This window comes from Tursiops truncatus, chromosome 3 (assembly GCF_011762595.2).
Source record: "Tursiops truncatus isolate mTurTru1 chromosome 3, mTurTru1.mat.Y, whole genome shotgun sequence".
Lineage (NCBI taxonomy): Eukaryota > Metazoa > Chordata > Mammalia > Artiodactyla > Delphinidae > Tursiops > Tursiops truncatus.
Window position 1 is genome coordinate 14,168,663 of NC_047036.1, and position 22,623 is coordinate 14,191,285.

General features: G+C 41.6%; 1 protein-coding gene across 1 annotated transcript in view; it reads right to left on the reverse strand.

Annotated features, from left to right (window-relative positions):
* Positions 1 to 22,623, reverse strand: part of MYO10 (myosin X) — a 193,829-nt gene that overhangs the window by 68,266 nt on the left and 102,940 nt on the right. Inside the window, exons 10-19 of the mRNA XM_073802031.1 lie at positions 15,132 to 15,261; positions 13,671 to 13,789; positions 12,585 to 12,731; positions 11,425 to 11,525; positions 11,247 to 11,313; positions 10,410 to 10,502; positions 9,925 to 9,993; positions 8,902 to 8,984; positions 6,728 to 6,836; positions 4,298 to 4,378 (exon numbers count right to left, since the gene is read on the reverse strand). Coding sequence (XP_073658132.1) covers positions 4,298 to 4,378; positions 6,728 to 6,836; positions 8,902 to 8,984; positions 9,925 to 9,993; positions 10,410 to 10,502; positions 11,247 to 11,313; positions 11,425 to 11,525; positions 12,585 to 12,731; positions 13,671 to 13,789; positions 15,132 to 15,261 — 999 coding nt within the window. The remainder of the gene's footprint in view (positions 1 to 4,297; positions 4,379 to 6,727; positions 6,837 to 8,901; positions 8,985 to 9,924; positions 9,994 to 10,409; positions 10,503 to 11,246; positions 11,314 to 11,424; positions 11,526 to 12,584; positions 12,732 to 13,670; positions 13,790 to 15,131; positions 15,262 to 22,623) is intronic.

Below are 22,623 nucleotides of genomic sequence, written 5' to 3' on the forward strand. Positions count from 1 at the left end.
CAAGGTAGGAAATATGCTACAGTATCATCAGAATTACTTAAAGAAATGTTTGGCCTCTGTTAAAAAAAAAAAAAAAAAACTAGGGAAAAAAATGGCAGGCAGCACCTGGATCACACAAAATGAGTCCCCAGGATTAAATGTGCTCGATTCGTGAAGCCATTAATCAAATCACGATGCCCCTGGAAACAAAAGGCTCGTGTTTCCGTAATGCTAGCACAGCGTCCTCACTTCATGTGTGGTCCTGAGCGTTGTGTAAAAGAGGGACCTAGTCTGGTGTCAGCAGTGGCCCCATGAAAGAGACGGACACAGGTCAGCAGGAGTCATTTAACAGGAAAGCACTGGCCTCCTCTGAAGTCTCTTTAAGACGACTTCGGTGTGACATGCTTCACAGTCCTCACGTCTCGGGGCCTGGAGACAGTGCTTTAAGACAAGACGCCCACAGCCAGGCCAGTCCTGTGTCTCCAGCTTCATTCTCCTGCTCGATGTTCCATTTTCCGGCAAATACCACTGCAGTCCGGCGCACAGACTGCACGGCTTCCCTCCTAGGAGGCCTGGTCTCCGGTCTCCCCTCGGCACGGACACCCCTCTTCCTCACTCTTCCCCTAGATGAACCTGACCCCCTGCAGCCACCTCTGCTAGAAGCCTTCCCCCAGCAGCTCCCAGGGTCAGGGCCACTCAGGGCACCCATATCCTGCCTTTTTGGAGAAGACCTCACAGAATCTTTGAGGATGCACTGATGCTGGGTCAAAGCTCAAAGATGACCCTGCAGGGTCAAGGATGCTTCCCCCTAGAACCCGAGAGCTTCTCACATCCAACCCACAGAAGAGAGAGGAGAGCCAGCCAGGCACGCTGCACACGACAGCCCTGCTCTGCCCCTGCAGCAAGTGGGCCCGGCCTCGCACTCGGGGCCGGGAAGCGCAGACAACCAGTTCTCACGCCCCGACGGCTCTGCTGATACTTATCCGTCTGTCCCCTTCTTTCATTCTGTCCTGCAGCTCCTCAGGGGTTTTCTGAGGAATGTTAATAACAGACTTCTCCGACTAGAAGTTATTTGCACCAGGCAGGGAGAGAAGGCAGAGATCACGGGACACCCTTGGGGAGAGATTCTCAGGAGGCAAAGCAGGTTTTCTTCGATATAGAAACCTCCTGGGGTTGGTTTGGGCACTTCTGGCCAGAAACACTACTGTCTAAAGCAAACCACAGCAAAAAAAAGCTATGAGGCCACGTCACCCACCAAAAACCGTCTGATGGAGAATCTTGCCCTTTGTAAACTGGAAGTTCTAAGCCGAGGGGAGGACTGTATCCTTCAGTGCCATCTGAGGCAAAGAATTGGCTGCAGGCCGGCCCCTACCAAGAGGTATGCCTTTATTTTCTTCATAACTTAGCGCCAGGAGGACTTCTCAGCAACGTTAGTGAAGTGTCTTCTTCGCAACGCTCAAGATTAGCTACAAATCGTTCACAAAAAGAAAAAAGTCCACATACTATAACAGTTGAATTGACATAACTGTTCCAGCATGTCAGTTATGTTCTCCCCGCTTACACCAGCTTTTCAAAGCAAAACATAAAAATCCCAAATAACGAAAACCCATAATATTCCCACAAAAGGATTTCTAGATGCTTGGGGCCCAAGTGCCCATCCTGAGTCTCACACACTTGCCAAGGAGAGGAGGCAGCCTGTACCACAGGCCTGGGGCCCAGGGGGCCGTGTGCACACACGCGCCAGGCCACCACGGGAGCCTTGGATGTGCTGCACAGGCTCCTAAAAGCACCGAGCCGCTACTCCGCTTTTTCTAAGGCCCCAGTTCTCCAGGCCACAGGCTTTACAGCCATTGTTCTTATGCCCTTTGGGTCACAGAATTGCCAAAAGAAACGTCTAGAAGCTGCCCAGATCCGTGATCTACATGCCTGAATGATGCACAAAACACCTCCATAGACGTACATCTGGATACATCCTCTCAAGCCCCCGTGATGAACATCTGACCTGACGAGGGCATGAGGTGAAGACTGGAAACACACATTCCCCATCTCTGGGTAAAGGCAAGCAAGATTTTCCCTCTGAGATTTCTAGAAGCATCTATCTTTGGACAAAAGAAATGTCGTAAGAAACTCTAAATGAGGGTTGTTTATATATATTTCATATATCATCACCAGTAACACTCCAATATTTGCAATGGAACTAAATGAATGCCAAGCGAGTTGTAATTTACTATCTCTATAGTCTAATCAGCCCCTTCGCACTCAATACCACACCTACATCTTAGGCCTCAGACAAGTCAGTTCTCATGTCTGACTTGCTGGGTGCCTTGAAAATGGCACCAAGACGTTTTTCAAAGTCTTCTTCAGCCCATCTGCTGGCAGGTTATTAATCAGTGGCTGCCACGGGTCAGGAGGTGAAAAGGGCTGTGAGCCAACAGAAATGGAACCAGAGCCGGGCTTGGGTCATTTTTTAAAATGCAAACACCAAAGCAATTAGGCACAACCAAGTCCCAGCAAGGAAAAATAAACATCAAAAAGAGGCAATTTCTTCAACATTCTGGCTGTTGATGTGTTTTCCAGCAGGCCTAATTTCAAAAGTGGTTACGATTTAAAGGAAAAACTAAGTCCGTGCCATCCAAGAGAGAAAACAAAAACGGGGAGGACTGAGCTTTTAAAATTCAAATTTCTATCCTTATAAATAAGCACCGGCAGGTCCCCTCCATTTCTCTGAATCTAAGGTGCCAGTGGCTGTAAAACTGCACAATTGCTGCACCACTAAGAAGAGAGAAGAGGGTTCCCACTTAAACTGTGGTTCGCCAGGAAGCTGCAAGGTGCATCTCAATACCCAAGACCTTAAATTGGGGGGAAACATGCATCTTTAAGTGATGGCGTTATTACCCCTGTTGTAAAAGGAAGAAACACTGGCAGAGGTCACACAGCTCCTGTGAACGTAGACCCCAAACGCAAAGCCCATTTATATCATCTTGTAGATCTTGCCCATTGGGGTTTTATAAAGCACAGCAGGTGGATATAAGCCAGCTGACGTGGTACATGGTTATGGTTTAACTATTAATTTCCAACATCATGTCAACACAAGCTATGTATGGTTACCTTAGTTGCTGTTTTTCTGTGATAACCTAAAACATTTTACTATAAATTTGAGAAATGGAAAGATGAGTTACTATGTCAACTACCAGAACCGATGCACACTAAGTCATCACAGATCTACAGAACCCCAGTCCCAGCTACATTACGCCACACAAATGCCAAACTCTCCCCATCACACCTCAGAGTAAGGTAACAAATCAAACGGATTATTCTCCCCTCATTGAGTTTTGCCTTTCTAGAAGACAGAATTCAACACTGTGGTTCTTATAAAAAACCCCTTAAACTCTAAGTGAGGAATCGCTGTAATATTAAGTCAGAGGTAACTGGTAAACAAAATAAAAATAAGATTTAGTGTCAGCAAAGTTATTGACAGCGGCATTATGGAACCTAACAGTCTCATGGGAAACAGTTCAGGTCAGATTCCTTATCTTAATCCTTATGAGGATAGCATCTAGTTCTTCCACATGAGAGGCCCTTGACATTATTATTTTGCTGGGGGATTTCCTTTCTTCACAGGGGTAACTAAGAGCAGATGTTTGCCAAATCGAAATAATTTCAGTTTTTTAACAGCACTTCATGGCAAGTTGCCCATTTAACCTTAGACTCAACAGCTGCATTCACCTAATACTAAATCTTTTTTGTTCAGATAGATTCTCTGTATAAAACTCACATTGTTTCTGATTGGGATATGGCATTAAAAAGCTAAAACCAACAGCCTAGACACAAAAACTTCCTCCGACGACAGGAGTCTTCTAGTTAGTTACAACCAACGAGTCAAAGTCCTTAAAATCCATCATTACTACTTAGAATACAGACACTCTGTCATGTTTAACAATAAAGCAAAAGAAAATAAAATGAAAAAGAGCTCTACCACAACAAAAAACACACCAATCATTTCTTCCAAAAGAGGTATATCCCATTCTGGAGCTTGCCCAAGAATTTCAAACCAATGCTTAAAATAAAAATGCGAAGGCTTCACGATGTTTTCTTTTAAACCAGATTTCTCTAAAGCATAATGGCATCGTTCAAAAGCAGACAAATAGGCCCAAAAGACAAAGGGATTTTTTTCCAGTGAATGTTATGTTATAATAATGTCGTATACATTTCCAACCATCTATAATGAAAGGACTTTGGAGAAACCAAATCTCTGAGTCACCACACCAGGAGGCGGTGTCCTTAAATAAGACAGTGTCAGTCTGGTTGTAAATCTTACCTTCTGCATGTTTGGCTTGATACAGCGAACAAAGAAAGGATTAGAGGAGCTTAGCGTTGCCATTAAGGAATGCAGGGAGTCCTATTAGAAAGGAAAAAGTATATGTTGGTTTAGTCTCTTATTATGTCTTTAAATTTCTCAGCACCCTAGGCACTCATCAGGAACAAGAAAAAGAAAACAATATAAATCTGAGGAGTAATAGCATTTTCATTTTTAATCATGTCATTCTCATAAAACAATGGTATTAGAATTGTCATAGAGTTATTTTACATATGCAAAACTCATTTATGACTTCCTTGACATAGTACCATTAAAAAAAAAAAAGAAAAAAATCTGTTCTGTTAACCGGCAAAAAAACCACCCTGGGATATTTCAATGTTTATATAGAAAACCTGAGAAGTATCCACTCTCCACTGAAGTTGTTCCTCTTAATTAATTATTTCCATCAAAATGACAGCTTATACCAGTACCTCACTGGTCTCTGAGCTAAAATCTCTCATTCTTCCTTCAAATCACCAGGCAGATCAATCTTCTGAAATACTACTGTCTTTTCTTTAAGTGTTTTTTAATTGTGAAGATTTTTTAACATTTACCAAAGCAGACAGAGCATGTGATGGGTACCCATCATCAGCTTCGGCCGCCGGCTCATCTCACCTCATCTCATCCCTGTCCCCATACACATCACGCCCACTTCTAGTAGAGAAGCAAATCCCAGACACTGTGTTATTTCATTCCTCAATATTTCACTGTGTATTATCAAAAGCTAAAAACTTTAAAACATACAGAGGTAACCCTAATATCATTCCTGAAAAGATTTAACACAAATTCCTTAATATCAATGTGAAAAGGTGCAACTAGCTCGTTTCATTTTAAAATACTCAACTGTCTCGAATTTCATAATTTTTAAATAGCATATTCTTTGAAATCAGAATGCAAATAAGGTCCCCGTAGTAGTGTAGTTGGTTGCTATATCTATTCAGTCTATTTTAATCCGTTGGTTCTCCCTCCGTCTCCATCTGTCTGTTTCTTTCTTCTTAGAATTTTCCTGTTGAAGAAACTAGGTTGTCTACTACATTGATTAGTTACTTCTGTGCTCAGAAAGCTTTAGGATTTCTCACAGATGACAGAATGTCCTGGAATTCATGGCCCTTCATACTCTGGTATGGTACCCATTTAACTTCCTACAAGGTGTCCCATCCTCTGGGAACGGGTCTCACATTCCTGACTCAGGAGTCTGCCTCTTGCCTTTGTCTCTGCCTGGAAGCCCTGCCCACTCTCTTCCATTTCCTTGATTCCTAGTCCAATTTAAGTCCCAAACATCCACAAAGCCTTCCAAGACAACTCCAGGCAACAATGACCTAGAAAAAGACAACGTAACAACGCCGCTGGATGATTAAGAGCCTAGCGTTTACAGTCAGACCGACCCAGGTTCAATTCAAATCCTAGCTTCGGTCCTCAGAGGGACTGAGCAAGCCTCCCTTCTCTAAACCTCAGCTTCCTCATCTATAAAGTGGGGACAGTAATACATACTTCTAAGAATATGGGAGAAGTGAACAAGGTAGCATATATAAAGTGATTAGCCCAATGTCTGGAACACAGAGGGTGTATAATAAACGGCAGCTATCATTATTATTGTATCCTGTAAGGGTCACACCTGCCCAGCACTGTCAGCCGTGGTGCTGTGGGTCCAGCTCATCCCCAACCATGCTGTAAACAGACCTTAACACAGAACTCGCCCACCGCCTCGAAAGCATCCAACTTTGATTAACTAAATGGAAGAGAGCCTCCCAGAGGGCAAATTTAATAAAGGTCTGTTGACTGACATGCCTCCAGCTCCCCCTCATGCTAAGATTTGGGGGTAAAGCAGAACAATTAAGTTAGAGAAATGGTCTTCATGTTATCTGCCTCTAAACTACCTAAAAGGCTTACATACTTAAAATGCACGTAAGAATGTTTCTTATTTTCCCTGAATTCTAGACATCTGGACAAGGTAACTGACACTGATCTTGTTTAACCACGCACTTGGTTATTCTTCCTAGTTATGATACTGTAAACATACCTGGGAAAAAGAAAAACAATCCAGACACAGGAAGAAAGATACTTTATATGCACATGAGTCTTTAAATACCAATCAGAGTGATCCCAAATGACCAAACAGTCCTTCTTATGAAGACTTACTATTTCGTAAGCTTAGAATAAGTAGCTATTTATTTTTGACAAAAAAAAAATCTACATTTTTTTTTTTTTTCATCTGGCTCAGAAAAAAAGAAAAGTATATTTTCTTCCTAGAGCCCTGACTGGTTTAAAAGGATGATAGAAAAAATAATAATAATAAACACTTTCATAGACCTCACAGATACCCATTTCCTATTTTCAATTCTTAAAATCACAATAAAGATGGATCCGTCCAGGCCAGCAGCGTAGACTAACCTTGAATTGCGAGCTGACTGTGGGCCGCCGATGTTTGCTTCCACATTTCAAGGTATCCTGGTTCGTGCGGCTTGAAACGTGTTCAAAGAGGTCGTAGATGAAGTCGAATCTGTGTGAGCGGAGAGCAGGAGGGCCGTGAGGGGTGCACACCCGGTTATGAGGTGCTGGATTACCGTAATCACAATGCATTTCCCCACTGAAAATAACACACCAAGGCCTGGAAGAGCTAAGACAGTGTCCAAAGATTTCACACCAACCACTCCCAAAGAGCTTTAGGCACTGAAAACAGACGTGGCCGCTTCGGAGCACCAGCGTCTTGCAGAAGAGAAGGGGATTGGGATGAAGATGACTCAGGGCGACAAGCCACGTAGGACCGCTGAGCTCTGCAGAGCTTCTGCGGCCTCCACGCCCTGTGGAAGGGAGGGGTTTGTCTCGTGCACCGCAGAGTGACGAAGATGCGACCAGGTAACGGGTGGAAAGATGCTAACTCTGGAGTGAGCCCACCCCTCCCCCCCGCCGCCACTTTCTAGTTGTGTGACTTAGACACGACGCTTGCCTCTCTCTAGGCCTGTTTTTTTCATCTGGAAAATGGGCACATCCTAAGTGCTGAAGTTTGTTGTTATTATTATTTAAAAGTTCTGTAAAATCTACCGCCACTACTGAGAGAGTAAAAGGCTTCTCAGAAGTTTTTTTTCATCTTCCTTGCACGGAAGATGCTCTGGGCTATAAAACCGGGGTGGGGTATGTGTGTGGGGGGGTGCCTTCGCGGGGACCAGGAATGAGGCGGTCGGGCATCCACGCCCCTCAGGGGGACAACGCCAGCACTTCCCTCATCACTTCTCTTCTGCTTGACCCTTTCTCACTTGCATCCCAGGGTGATGTTTCATTCTCGCTCTTTGAACTTCTCTGTGCTTTGAGTGCTTTGGAGTTTTACTCATTAAAACGTCACAGATGCCGAAGGCAAAAGAGAGCAGGTGCAGCAAATAGGCCAAGCCCCTCCTTCTACAGAGAGAAACCTGGGGCTGAAACAACGTTCTCCACCCCACTTCCACAACCACTTGACGTCATGACAGCGGCAACCAGTGAAAGGCCATCTCGCGGGTCTCCAGGCCTGTGCTCTTTTTCACAACAAAATGTTCCAGGTAACCTCAAGACACTGCTTTTATTTAAATGCGTCACTTTAAATCTCCTTTGAGAGATAGGTAACCTGCTATGGTATTTTTAAAACGTCGCCATTTTTACAGGCCTGAAAACTTATCTAAAAATAGAAATAGCTGACAAGGTTGTAATTAGGGAATCGTCATAAAAGAGGGTTAAAACAAGTTGAAAGATCAAACACTTCCACCCTGAGCTTCTAAGCTGACACTTTAGAGGGGTTCCCTTCACCCCAATTCTAAGTGACAGGGTGGGCACCTAATACTTTCATTTCTAAAAGTATTCCAGCTTTTTAGTAATTGTGCTTTCCCTCCTTAGATATTAAATATGTGTGTTAGAGACTCACGCTGGATCTGATACAGGTAGTGACAACTTTAAGGCAAGCGTTGTTTTCCTCCTTTCTCTCTCACACAGGCTCCTAAAAATAGGAAGGCTCCTGGTTTCATACATACAAATAGCTAAACTAATCACTAGAACTTTCAGCATGTTTTCCTTAACTACCGGTTTAATGATGTGAATTTACAAGTCATGAATGAATAAACGAATGTGTAATTAATCTATCATTTTAGCTGAATAATACTTGTTTATTTCTCTCGATACCCCTTACACTAATGAGAGACATAGGGTCCTACACACCCGAGGCTGAAGTCAATTTAACGCACAGCTCTAAGCTTGCTATGAAGACAGTAGGTCATACCGGTTAAAATCTTAGGTCCCTGGGCCAAGCAGACCAGATCAAATCTAGTTGAGGGATCTCGGGCAAGTCACTTAATCACTGTAAGTCTTAATTTCCTCACCTGCATAACATGATAGATTTACTATTCCAATGCTGCCTCATTAAATGGTAGTCACTACCGCGAGTACCATTTTCTATCTCTCGGATCACTTTCTTGATGAAATACTGCCCGAGGAAGAAGATGATAAACCAATTGCCCACACATTAATTTTTTCTGTATTCGTGAATTAAAAGCATCCGCACAAACATCAGTCTGACATCTCGGGGGAGAAGACTGACGCACCGGCTTTCCCTCAGCAAGTTGAGAAGATCATCCCTGAAGGTATCTCTGTTCTTCTCCAAGATGCCCCGCACGTCATACTGCACCTGGTTTTCCAAAATAAACAAGAGAAGGCGGAACTGATCAAAAGAATCACTTCGGGTCATAAGCATCCCCTTTAAAAGCTGGGTCCACGACAAGATGCTAGCTCAATATATTTATGATTGGCTTCTGAAATTGCTATTCTCTAAATACCAAATGGGCAAGTATCAGCAAGGATCTTGATTAAGAAGTTACCTCTCCAAGGGTGTGGAGAAAAGGGAACCCTCCTACACTAAGCTGATGCAGCCACTATACAAAACAGTATGGAGGTTCCTCAAAAAACTAACAAGAGAGTTGCCATGTCATTCAGCAATCCCACTCCTGGGCACACATCCGGACAAAACTCTAGTTCAAAAGATACACGCACCCACTATGTTCACAGCAGCACTATTTACGATAGCCAAGACACGCAAACAAACTAGACATTCATTGACAGAGGAATGGATAAAGAAGATGTGGTACATGTATACAATGGAATACTACTCAACTATTTGTAGTAAAAGAATGAAATAATGCCATTTGCAGCAACATGGATGGACCTAGAGATTATCATACTAAGTGAGGTCACAAAGAGAAAGACAAATACCATATGATATCACTTATATGTGGAATCTAAAATATGACACAAATGAACTTATCTACGAAACAGAAACAGACTCACAGACTTAGAGAACAGACTTGTGGTTGCCAAGGGGGAGGGGGGAGGGGGGAGGGGGAGAGGGTTGCATTGGAAGTTTGGGATTAGCAGATGCGAACTATTATATATAGAATGAATAAACAAGGTCCTACTGTATAGCACAGAGAAATATATTCAATATCCTGTGATAAACCATAATGGAAAAAGAACATAATAACTGAATCACTTTGCTGTACAGCAGAAATTAACACAAATTGTAAATCAATTATCCATCAATAAAATAAATTAAAAAAAAAAAAGGGAGTTACCTCTCCAGCATAGTGTTTCACTCCAAAGTTGTTGACTGCAACTCTGGGCTTCACGTAAAAGTGGTTATTCTAAAAAAAAACAAAACAAATAGAAACGCCTCATTTCACTCACTGATTTCCTGACAGTATAACTATAACTGACAGTGAAAACAACTGCAAACCCCACGACCTATCAGAGGTTTAGGACACATCGTGTGATGCCCTTCATCAAAACCAGGCAATTCTGGTCTGTGTCATTACATTAGGTTAAAAATGTTAAATTTTATACACTAGCTAAACATGGGCATATTCTGACAAGCAGCCTACAATCTGTGCCTTTGGCTTATTTCCATTTAGTTAGAGCAGAGAAAAGCTTTCGTTTGAGGAAAAAAAATCACTGTGGGAGGCACAGTAGGGTCAACAGCACCGAAATCTGTCACGTGTCCCATCTTAATCCACAGATGTGCTATTCAGACACAAGGAGGAACTGGCAGGTTTGGACATACAGCATGCTGAGTGTGTAACTTCTCCAATAAGGTGCCGTCTGTGGCTTGAGGAAAATGGCTTTCTTCATTGATAAGGGCTAGGAGACCAAGTTTCTAGAAGAGGGGAAAAAAGGTTAAAGATGAATTAGAAGGTTTTGGCTCTGTTTATTTTTACAGCTCCTTTCCTCTCTACTCTCTATCAAGTAAGTGGTCAAAAGGGCATAATAGGGCTTCCCTGGTGGCGCAGTGGTTGAGAGTCCGCCTGCCGATGCAGGGGACGTGGGTTCGTGCCCCGGTCCGGGAAGATCCCACATGCCGTGGAGCGGCTGGGCCTGTGAGCCATGGCCGCTGAGCCTGTGCTCCGCAACGGGAGAGGCCACAGCAGTGAGAGGCCCGCGTACCGCAAAAAAAAAAAAAAAAAAAAAAAAAAAAAAAAAAAAAAAGGGCATAATAACTTCTCAGATTGAAAAATTCAGAAAGACACACTATTAAGAAATCTAGTTCATTCCACACTAAAAAAACGGAACCCCCTGCAATTTGGTGGACAAAACTTTTACAACTGGCCAATCCACTATCGGAACTGCAAAGTTTTTGATGACGACTTAAAATCTATGGGAAGCCAATCTGCACACTGTTGATTCTTAAAATATTGACTTCAACGAGACAATGGGTTTGAAGCAGCCAAGTATTTAAATGCAACCTTGCACATTTACATGTATGTTTCCAAACGGTCCACTGTGCTCTAAACATTCACATCTTTGATGTGCGTGTTAGTACAAGCTGTTTTGTTCCCATAAATATGAATCAGCCCAGCTGGACACCCTTGGGACTGTTACCAATTCTTCAACAGTGTGTTACCTTCTCAATCAAGTCCAGGCATTCTCCATTGTCTATCCAGTCAATGTCTTCCCACACTAAGCCTTCTCTGTGCAAAGATTAAAAAGGGCCAGGTTGTAGTCAAATATAGCTTCAAAACTATCCAATGGAGGGGCTCATTTTCTTAAAAAATTTGAAATGGAATTTGATGAGTGCTTACCTGCTATATTCCAGTTGTTCTAAAGAAAAGATATGCTTGTTGAAATACTCCTGAAGCTTCTCATTTGCATAGTTTATATTGAACTGCTCAAAGTGATTCACCTAAGGGAGGAAACCATTCAACAAGTGTCTTTAGAGCCCTGACTATTACATAAAAAGGCCAAACAAGGCACGATGGAGAAAGGTATGGAGGTTCCTTAAAAAACTAAAAATAGAGCTACCATACGATCCTGCAGTCCCACTCCTGTGCATATATCCAGAGAAGCCCATAATTCAAAAAGATACATGCACCCCAATGTTCACTGCAGCACTATGTATAATAGCCAGGACATGGAAGCAACCTACGCGTCCATCAACAGAGGACTGGATAAAGAAGACGTGGTACATATATACAACAGAATATTACTCAGCCAGAAAAAAAAAATGAAATAATGCCATCTGCAGCCACATGAATGGACCTAGAGATTGTCATACTGAGTGAAGTAAGTCAAAGACAAATACCATATGATATCACTTATATGTGGAATCTAAAAAAAATGGTACAAATGAACTTATCTACAAAACAGAAATACTCATAGATGTAGAAAACAATCTTATGGTAACCATGGGGGAAAGGGGGGAAGGATAAATTGGGAGATTGGGATTGACATGTACACACTACTATATATAAAACAGATAACTAGTAAGGACCTACTGTAGAGCACAGGGAACATCACTCAACACTCTGTAATGACCTATATGGGAAAAGAATCTAAAAAAGAGTGGATAGATGTATATGTATAACTGATTCACTATGCTGTACAGCAGAAACTAACACAACATTGTAAATCGATTATACTCCAATAAAACATTTTTTTAAAAAGGCAAAAAAAGGGCTTCCCTGGTAGCGCAGTGGTTGGGAGTCCGCCTGCCGTTGCAGGGGACACGGGTTCGTGCCCTGGTCCAGGAAGATCCCACGTGCCGCGGAGCGGCTGGTCCCGTGAGCCATGGCCGCTGAGCCTGCGTGTCCGGAGCCTGTGCTCCGCAATGGGAGAGGCTGCAACAGTGAGAGGCCCACGTGCCGCAAAAAAAAAAAAAAAAAAAAAAAAAATCTGCAGAGAAACATATCAATGTTTGTTTCAAGAGGCTTGCTTAAGATCATCCCACTCGCTGGAAGCATACCTCAAAGTTTTCAAATCCAAAGATGTCAAGGATGCCGACAGATTTGAAGTCATCTTTGCCTTTGATCCTGCCGTTGATCTTCTTGATCACCCACTCGAAGCAGCGTGCGTAAAGCGCCATGGCCAAGGAGTCCCTGCTGTCTGCTGCCTGTGGGGGAGGAGACAGGGCCACGGTGCCCAGATGACCCCGGGCAGCCCAGACAGGCAAGTCCATCCCCGCCCCACTCGGGAGACACACTCACTCAACATCTATGCACCCCATGTCAAGTAAGCCAATACCGTCTAGGATAACACAGCTGTCTAAAGAAAGGGTAACCTGGAGCCTGCTTATTCACTTTACAGCACGATTCACCAAGAAGTCCTTGAAGTCAGGCTTTCGAATTCAACTTTATAGACTGAGTTGTAAGAAAGGATCTGAACCCACAGCTACAAATTTTATCAGGTTTCAAACAATAATTAAGACCTGACCTCTCTCATTATCACCTTCTCATATTTCACTCTGTACACATAAAAGTTTCTTCCTGGCATGCTTAGCGTTTCTACTAACCCAGTCAAGAAACAGCTGTGAGATGGGCTAGCGCATATAAGAGGCTCAAGGCAGTAGCAGAAGCAAAAATAATACAACATACTGTTGCACTGTTTTCATTAATAATAATAATTATTATTATTACAGCTAATGTTTATGGAATTCTTACTCTGCACCAGTCATGAAGCATTTAGCATATATATTTTTATTATCATCCTTACTAGAATCCTATGAATTCGGTATAATTATCCTTGTCTTAGAGGAGGAAACTGAGGCACAGTGAATAAATTTCCCAAGAACAAAATATAATAAGCCGAAGAGGCAAGACTCAAACTCGGGAAATGTCCATCAGGCCCCTTTCTCCTAATGACTCTGCTACACCGTCTCTAAGAAGACAACTGAACCACTTTGTGTACCCCCCTCAGCGTGGATGTCTTCTTTATTTCGATCCTGAGCCAAACTCATTCAAATGGTTCACTGCAGCTACTTATTCGAATCAAAGCCACAGATCTGCAGACCCAGGAGCATCTTGAAAAGTTGCTTTGAGGGCCACACGCCTACCTGTTGAACGTTGAGAGGCGTCAGGATCTCCTCCCCCCGGAGGGACATGGATCTCTGGGTCAAGGCATCTGTGAGCTGTGCCGGGTCCAGCCCAAGTAACTCTGCAGACCTGCCCAAGGCTGGGGAGGAAGGACAAGGCAAACGTGGACACACAGGCCATGGGACCCCGAATGGGTGCAAAGCCAACTCCACAGAGCGACACAGTAAAGCAGAGAATATTCCTAAGTCCCTCAGGCAAGACCTATAGGACACACATTCTTCTGGTAGGTTATTCACTCCTTTAATAAGTCTTAGGTTTACAGCAAAGAACCTGGTGCTTGGACCGAGTATGGTCCACAGACCCCGAGGTGGGTTCCCCAAGACCCCTAAGAGGTTTGCAAGGTCATAACTATTTCAATAATAAGACTAAGATGTTATTTGATTTTTCACTCTCATTCCCTCACCAGTGTACAGAAGAATATTCCAGAGGCTACATGACATGAGGTAGCCCAACAAACGGAAGGCAGAAGCAGGAGAATCCAGCTGTCCTCTGTTACATCAGATATTGTAAAAATTTACAAAATCGTTAGACAATGTCACTCCTCACTGACTTGTTTTGGTTTGTTTTGGAAGATGGTCTTTCAAAGAAAATGATGATATTTATTGTATTATATGTAATGGGTTTATTATGGTTATTTTAGAGCAAATTTATTTTTTTTAAACTGCCTCTGTTTTAATTTCTAATGCAGTAAACATCAACAGATATGACCCACAGGAACAAAAGCTCTTCGGAATTCTCTGTGATTTTAAAGTTATTAAGAGGCACTGGGAGCAAACGTTTGAGAACAACAGGCCTGCAGCCCTGGGCAACTCTAGGGCTACTCTCAACTTCAACTCATCCAATTCCCAGCCTCCATGTCCTTGTCCATTGCGTCTATCAGAAAAGTTTAAAAGATAAATCACTCCAGGAAAATGGTAACTGATATTGTTATGTGTCTATTAACTCAATCTTGATAACACATCTCTGTCGTGCACTTCACAGATGAGAAGTCACAAGTACTGAAGGGATAAGTAACCCAAGGAAACATCTTGTGGCAGAGCTGGGCTGCGAACCAATTATTCTGGCTTGAAAACTAATGGTCTTAACCATTCCACTATGGCAGCCTTCAATAATCATGAATAGCTATGGCAACACTCATGCCTGATTCATAACATTTCTCCTACATCCGATTCTTGTCGCTCCTATTTCCTCTTATTGGGCCCACGGTCCTTCTTAGTAAACATGAGAACACAGCCAGTAATCACTTGTCAGATGCTTTGACCCTTTATTAGCTGACCGTTCACATCAGATACAAAGCTCTGTAGCTCTTATTCAAGGGCTCGAAAAATTTTTTCTGTTAAAGACCAGATGGTAAGGATTTTAGACCTATGTTTCCTATGAGGCAAAAGTCAAGGAAGTAAAGGAGGGAGGAACAATCTTACCTGTTTTGAAGGAAACTTGTGCTCCACCAGCAGTGATGAATTCTATGTTCCCAAGATGCAATATACCAGCAAGCAACCTCAAAACTTCCCGAACTTCTTCCTTGCTAAACTGCATTACCTCCATTGCCATCTAGAAGAAAATAGTTAATTTTTAATCTGTTTTCATACTAAAGAAAATGAAAAATACTCCTTCCTCAGTAAAGTTATTAAGTATTATTCTCAAGGCAAGAAAGCAAGAAATAGATGTATGCCCCCTCACTTTTTTTTAAGATTTTTTAAAAATTTATTAATTAATTCATTTATTTTTGGCTGCGTTGGGTCTTTGTCACTGCACACGGGCTTTCTCTAGTTGCAGCAAGCGGGTTTCTCATTGCAGTGGCTTCTCTTGTTGCGGAGCACGGGAGCTAGGCACATGGGCTTCAGTAGTTGTGGCACGCAGGCTCAGTAGTTGTGGCTCGCAGGCTCTACAGCGCAGGCTCAGTAGTTGTGGTGCATGGGCTTAGTTGCTCCATGGCAAGTGAGATCTTCCTGGACCAGGGCTCAAACCTGTGTCCCCTGCATTGGCAGGCAGATTCTTAACCACTGCGCCACCAGGGAAGTCCCGCCCCCTCACTTTTAAATGATAAAGACTTTACACAGGTACACATAAAAGAAAAGCATGACATTAAAAAAGAATTGTAGAATACTTAGAGATAACCGAATCAGTAAGATAAAAGTAAATACCTGCCTTACATACAAGACTCCTATTCATGCCACAAAAGAATTACCCCAGAGAGTCACAGTAATGATGGTGACAAAGAAATACTTTTTCTACATGTTTCAAAATGTAATGGAACATTTATTATTTTCCTACACATAAAAAATGGTGGGGGGGATACTTCATGAGACTCCTCTAGTGTAAACTTTGGGGACTTGTCTTAATTTTAAATGCAGCATGGACCCCAGTAGGTGGAATGAAATTCTCTATCAGGGGCTGGACAGATAGGAGAGTCTACTGTTCCTTTTATAAGAGATGCTGATGGAAAACCCGAGTGGATCTAGATCTGTCTTCCCTGGAAAGTCATCACATCGCTATTTTCCATTTCTCCAAAGGATTTTTCAAGTCTTATTTTGGCCTCTGGATACTAAATGGAAGTTAACATAATGCTGATTTGGGAAAAATAAAAATAAACAGGCACCTACAGGGGTTTTGGTCCCCAACAAGTATCTAAGCTGAAGCCAGGCATCTTCTGAATCAGATCTAAGATTTGCTCATTTTCTCTTCTGATTTGGGAGCCATATTCTCATCTGAAAAAGAGCTAAACAGCCCCCTCCAACACACACACACCGCACACACGCGTGCACACACAACTGAGGACAGAATCGCTGGCTATACTGATGAACATAAGCTACAAAGAGAACTCGGACCCATAATTGTTACAATGACCACAGGAGATGTGAAGACGGAAGCCACACAGCACTTTGAAGCCATAGAAACTGCAAAAGGAAATGACTGGAGATTTTAAAATGTGAAGAGTTTAATTTCTTTACAAGGAAAAAAACAAAGCCAGAAACAAAGGGCAAAAACAACAGACAGGGAAACAGAATTAAAAGAAAAAAATTGTAAGGCAAGGAGCAATAGCTATATTAAGAGACACATGAGCAATGAAAATAAAATAGGCACTTCTCGTAAGAGGAAATGCAAATCCAGAGAGAAATGTTTTCCTTCCTAGAAATCCAATATGCACAGATTGAAGAAAATGAGATAGCTTCTATTAAATTACCAAAAATTTTTCTGAATGATAAAATGGGTGAAAGTGAGGTATATCTGCACTGGTCACTGGTAGTATAAGTTAGTATCATCTTTTTGGAAAACAAGATTGTGGGGCAGCATTGTGCTGGGCCACATACGTACATAATCTCATAATGTTCAGAGAAGTTACTTAACTTTCTCAGGGTTACACAACCAAGAGTCAAAGTCAGGCCTGATGAACCCAAAGTCTAGGAACTTACTGTCTATCCAGCTCTATGCTTTTTTTCTTTCTATGTCCTTAGAAAGTCCATCTCCTGTGTAATCTCCCTTCACTGCAACACTGGGGATTTGTTCTGAGGAAAATCTCAACAGGAAAGAAAGTTTTGTAAAATATTCACTACAGTGTTTTCTTAACAACACTTTCAGAGAGAAAAAAAAAATCTAGCTCTCCTACAATCAGACAAGTGCAATATAGCAAATGAACTTGTGAGAACAGTATATCGTTTTTAAAGGAAATGATGAACATTATATAGAAACGATATTTATGATAGCTGTATGCAAAAAGTAAAAAATTATTTTTGTAACTAATTTTTTCAAGAAAATCATCTGGGAAGAAAATCTACAAAATTAAAAATGGTTGCCATGTTACTGCTGGTAGGTTAATGGACACTGCATTCGATGATGTCTTTTAATGTTGTTGACATGTTTTTACTGTAACAACCGAGTCTCTTAATGGATCAATGGGTAAATAGATTGCTGTCTATTCTGTGGAATACTACTCACCAGAAAAAGAATAATTGAGTGATGTGTGGTTTGGATGAGTGAAAGAAGCTAGACACAGGAGAATAGATTCCGTATGATTTCATTTACAGGAAACTCTAGAAAAGACACACTTTCCTAGGTTTCCTAGGGCAGGGGCTGGGGCTGGGATTGTCTAGGAAGGGGGACAAGCAACTTTTAGGGTGTAAAACTGTCCTTTGGTTTGACTGTGGTTGTGGGTATATGGGTGCATAAATTAAAAATTCACTTTATACACTTTCCATGAGGGCATTTTATTACAGGTACATTATAATGCAATAAAATTGACTACAAAAAAATTAAAAGACAATGAATTGTTTAACCAAGGTAGAGAAGACTATCATTTCATGGGTTCAGACAGAAACTGACACAAAGAAGAGGAACTATTAGCCTAGAGCTTATCAATCTTTAAAAGCCTACGGGAAAATAATTATTCAAATTTACTTATTCTGGGCTTCCCTGGTGGCGCAGTGGTTGAGAGTCCGCCTGCCGATGCAGGGGACACGTGTTCGTTCCCCGGTCTGGGAAGATCCCACATGCAGCGGAGCGGCTGGGCCCGGAAGCCATGGCCGCTGAGCCTGCGCGTCCGGAGCCTGTGCTCCGCAACGGGAGAGGCCACAACAGTGAGAGGCCCGCGTAACGCAAAAAAAAAAAAAAAAATTTACTTATTCTAAAAACAAAGAAATATGGCTAAGAAATACAGATTATTTATTATGCTCAAGACTTTTAAAACACTGGTAAGGACCAAATCAGACCACGGCAAAATAATTATAAAGCACCTATGCTGTGAAAAAGTTAATATTTTCCCTTTCTATGACTAAAGTTTTCCTCATGTATCACAAGACGTATTCAACACTAATTTATACAAATTTTCTAAGCTCATTTTAGGATGACCACAGAAATGAAAATGTTCACTGTTAAGTCACCTGCCTGGACTCTACATAACACTAAAGAAGTAAGATCTTCCATAGACTCGTGGTTGCCACGGGTGGGGGGAAGGGGGGAGGGCGTGGGGGAGGGTTGGAGTGGGAGCTTGGGATTAGTAGATACAAACTAATAGATAAACAAGGTCCTACTGTACAGCACAGGGAACCATCTTCAATATCCTGTAATAAACCATAACGGAAAACACAAAGAACAATATATATGTACAACTGAATCACTTTGCTGTACACCAGAAACTAACACAACATTGTAAATCAACTACACTTCAACTAAAAAAAAAAAAACATCTCCTCTATACCTGTGTTAAAAAAAAAAAAAAGATCTTCAAAAAATAAGTCCCCAGTAGTAGACAATTTCAAACTGCAGAATGAAAAATATCAAGATAATCTGTGAAAAAAATTCTTGGTTAAGTTCTGAAAATACATACAGAGATTTCATACAGAGATACGAAAGCAAGTGAATAAAATGGGCTCACTGTATGAACAAATTTGTAACTTCTTCACTTTCAAGTTTAACTCTAAGTGAATTAGTTAATTAGTTAGGAGTGTGGTGACAAGTGGCAACTGCATTAATCAGACCATGGGGTAATTTAATGGCTGCAAACAATTATCACCAGCGCCAGCAAGAGTCTCCATTCATTGTCTCCTACTGTCCTATTTTACAGTCTTTTTAGCAGCAATCTCCACCCCTTTGGCAAGAGTAGGCCTTTAAGCCTTCTTTTTTAAAAAAATTTTTATTGAAATACAGTTGGTTTGCACTGTTGTTAAGCCTCCTTATAATTATGTTTTCTCAACAATATGGCTCAAGACTCAAAAAAAAAAAAAAACCCTGGGAAATTCTCAGCACAGTTCAGAAGAGCTAAATAGCAATTTAGTTATAAAACTGGCACAAAGTTATACAAAACGTTTTCAATAAAGTCTTTATTAAGCACATAGAAAACAGGTGACTGTGTGCGTGGTGGGGTGGTGACGACAAATACATGATACAATCCCAACCGTTAAGGATGAAAGGAAGGAAGCCAGGCTTTTCACGCTAGAAACAAACGGGGAAGAGGGACGGATTTCAGGTACAAAAGGTACATCCACTCAGGGTCTCAGTGGTGAGGTGGGGAGCGCCATCCAAGGGAGCCAAGGGACCTCAGGTGAGTCACGAACAAGTGAAATGAATAAAATGGGGGGAGAGGAGGCTTGTTCTGGGCACAGTAAATCACAAGTGAAGTTCTTTGGTAATTCATTGTGTAATTTTATATTAGGCAAGTTGATGTTATTTTATAATATAAAATTTGCTTCTACTCTCATATTTTCCAACACTGAACGAGACTGAGGTTTTAAAAATTTTTAAATTTTATTATTATCTTTTAAATTTATTTTATTTATTTTATATTTGGCTGCATTGGGTCTTCGTTGCTCCACGCAGACTTTCTCTAGGCGAGCAGGGACTACTCTTTGTTGCGGTGCACGGGCTTCTCATTGCGGTGGCTTCTCTGTTGTGGAGCATGGGCTCTAGGTGCGCAGGCTTCAGTGGTTGTGGCACATGGGCTCAGTAGTTGTGGCTCGTGGGCTCTAGAGCGCAGGCTCAGTAGTTGTGGCGCATGGGCTTAGTTGCTCCGCGGCATGTGGGATCTTCCTGGACCAGGGCTCAAACCCATGTCCCCTGTATTGGCAGGCAGATTCTCAACCACTGTGTCACCAGGAAAGCCCCAAAGGCGGATTCTTAAATACCACGCCACCAGGGAAGCCCGAGACTGAAGTTTTTAACTGTGGCAAAACTGAGGTATAAAGTCAGCCCTTTATTTATTTATTTTTAATTTTTCCTGGGGTATAGTTGATTTACCATGTTGTGTTAGTTTAGGTGTACAGCAAAGTGAATCAGTTATACATATACATATACCCACTCTTTTTTAGATTCTTTTCCCATACAGGCCATTACAGAGTACTGAGTAGAGTTCCCTGTGCTCTACAGTAGGTCCTTATTAGTTATCTATTTTATATATAGTAGTGTGCATATGTCAATCCCAATCTCCCAATTTATCCCTCCCCCCAACACGCCCTGGTAACCATAAGTTTATTTTCTACATCTGTAACTCTATTTCTGTTTTGTAGATAAGTTCACTTGCAGCCTTTTTAAAGATTCCACATATAAGTGATATCATGTGGTATTTGTCTTTCTCTGTCTGACTTACTTCACTCAGTATGACAACCTCTAGGTCCATCCATGTTGCTGCGAATGGCATTATATTGTTCCTTTTTTATGGCTGAGAGCTCTTTAAATCTTCATAATATCTGACTCACGAGGAGTCAACTTATGGATGCATGGGCTCACACCATCAAAAATCCATGGGTACACCCAGTAAGACCTAAATGGGTACACTCAGTAAGACCTAAATGGACACCCAGTAAGACCTAAAAGGAAACCCCAGTCCTGGTCCATGGCCAGGCACGCCACTAACATTCAATATTTGTGGAGTCAAAGAATGAAGAGATTATCACTCATCAAAGACTCTTGTTACTCCCCCACGCACTTCATCAGCCACTATTCTGGTGGGTCAAACACAGGCAGTAAAAATAAATTCGTTGTTACTGACTTGAAATAGCTTCATCCTGACTCAACAATTTATAGTGGAACTTGGAAGGCTGCAAAAAAAATGGCTATGAAAATTAGCATATGTTCACCATCTCTGCCCCAGGAAAAACTAGGTTCCTTAAAATGGCTCAGGATCCCTCACAGGTACATATTTATATTAATGTCAGTTGGTATCAAGAAGGAATTCTAATAATACATGAATTCTTAATGAAATAAGCAAAATTCTTTAAAGGTCCTATTGCCAGAGTATACTGACATTAAAGTTGATAAAAAGGAATAATGGATTTTTTTTTTAGTAGCTGAAAATACCAGAGGTGACATTTTCATATGTAATTCACAGAAATAATCTCTCTCCGTTAACATTTTAACACATTCTTCAAATAAATGTCCTTGAGTCCCAATAGAATGTGGTCCCTTCCCTTCCTTTAATCGCAAAACCTCTGGGAAAAGGAGCTTTATGGAATTAAAGTATGAAGATACAAATTTAAATGGTATTTGATTTTGGAAGAAAATAAAGACAAATTACATGATAAAACAACATAGCATAATCTATTTCAATCATCTTTATTTCTTCAGCAGAATGTAGGGATTATATATATGGACACTAAAAAGTAATTGCAAAGTAAATATTTAAGTATCTATAAATAGAATTCTTATAAGTCTGGTGTGTACATTCACTATGTCAACTTCATGTGTAAATTTTTCTTCCTTTCTAGATGACATGTCTTTTCATGGTAGGACCAAATTCAAATGCCAAAACCTATCGTTTCAATTTAAAAATAAAAGTTAGCAATCACTGGAAACAGGCCAAGCTCCACAAGCTTCCTTTCTGTAGCTACCAGAAAGAGCAAACAATTCTGGATCAGAAAACAATGCCCCAGGAGGAAGCCATCAGAGTACCCTCTCTCCAGTCACTCCCAGGACGAGGGAGGGCCTCGCTGCCCACTGGCTCACCGCGGCCAGTGAGCTAGTCAGTATGGCCCTGCAGCGACACTGCAACTTGAATAACTGGGAGTCTGTCTACCACTGCGAACAACCACCTTCCATCACAAAGTAAATGGAGAAAGCTCGTGTAGTTAAAGAAGTCCAGGATGCCAAAATAAAATGGAGAAAGAAAATTTTAAATACTTAAACATCTCTTAAAGTCCAATTTGCAGGGCCAAATCCCATGCCGCCTAGGGTAGGTACACAGCAAAAGGCGCTGTCAGCGGGAGGCTTTTTGTTAATAGGATGAAGGAATGAGAGATGACAGAGACACCGCTCTACGTTATAAATGGCAGAATGGGACATCTTTAAAAGAAAGGCTGAGGGGAAGATGATCACGATATTATAGCCTCATCTGTTTTTAATTTCAGTTTAAGGATACATACATTAGATGTGGGGAAATGATGTGTGATATATATCCATTTAAAAATATACTTTGATTCCATTCCA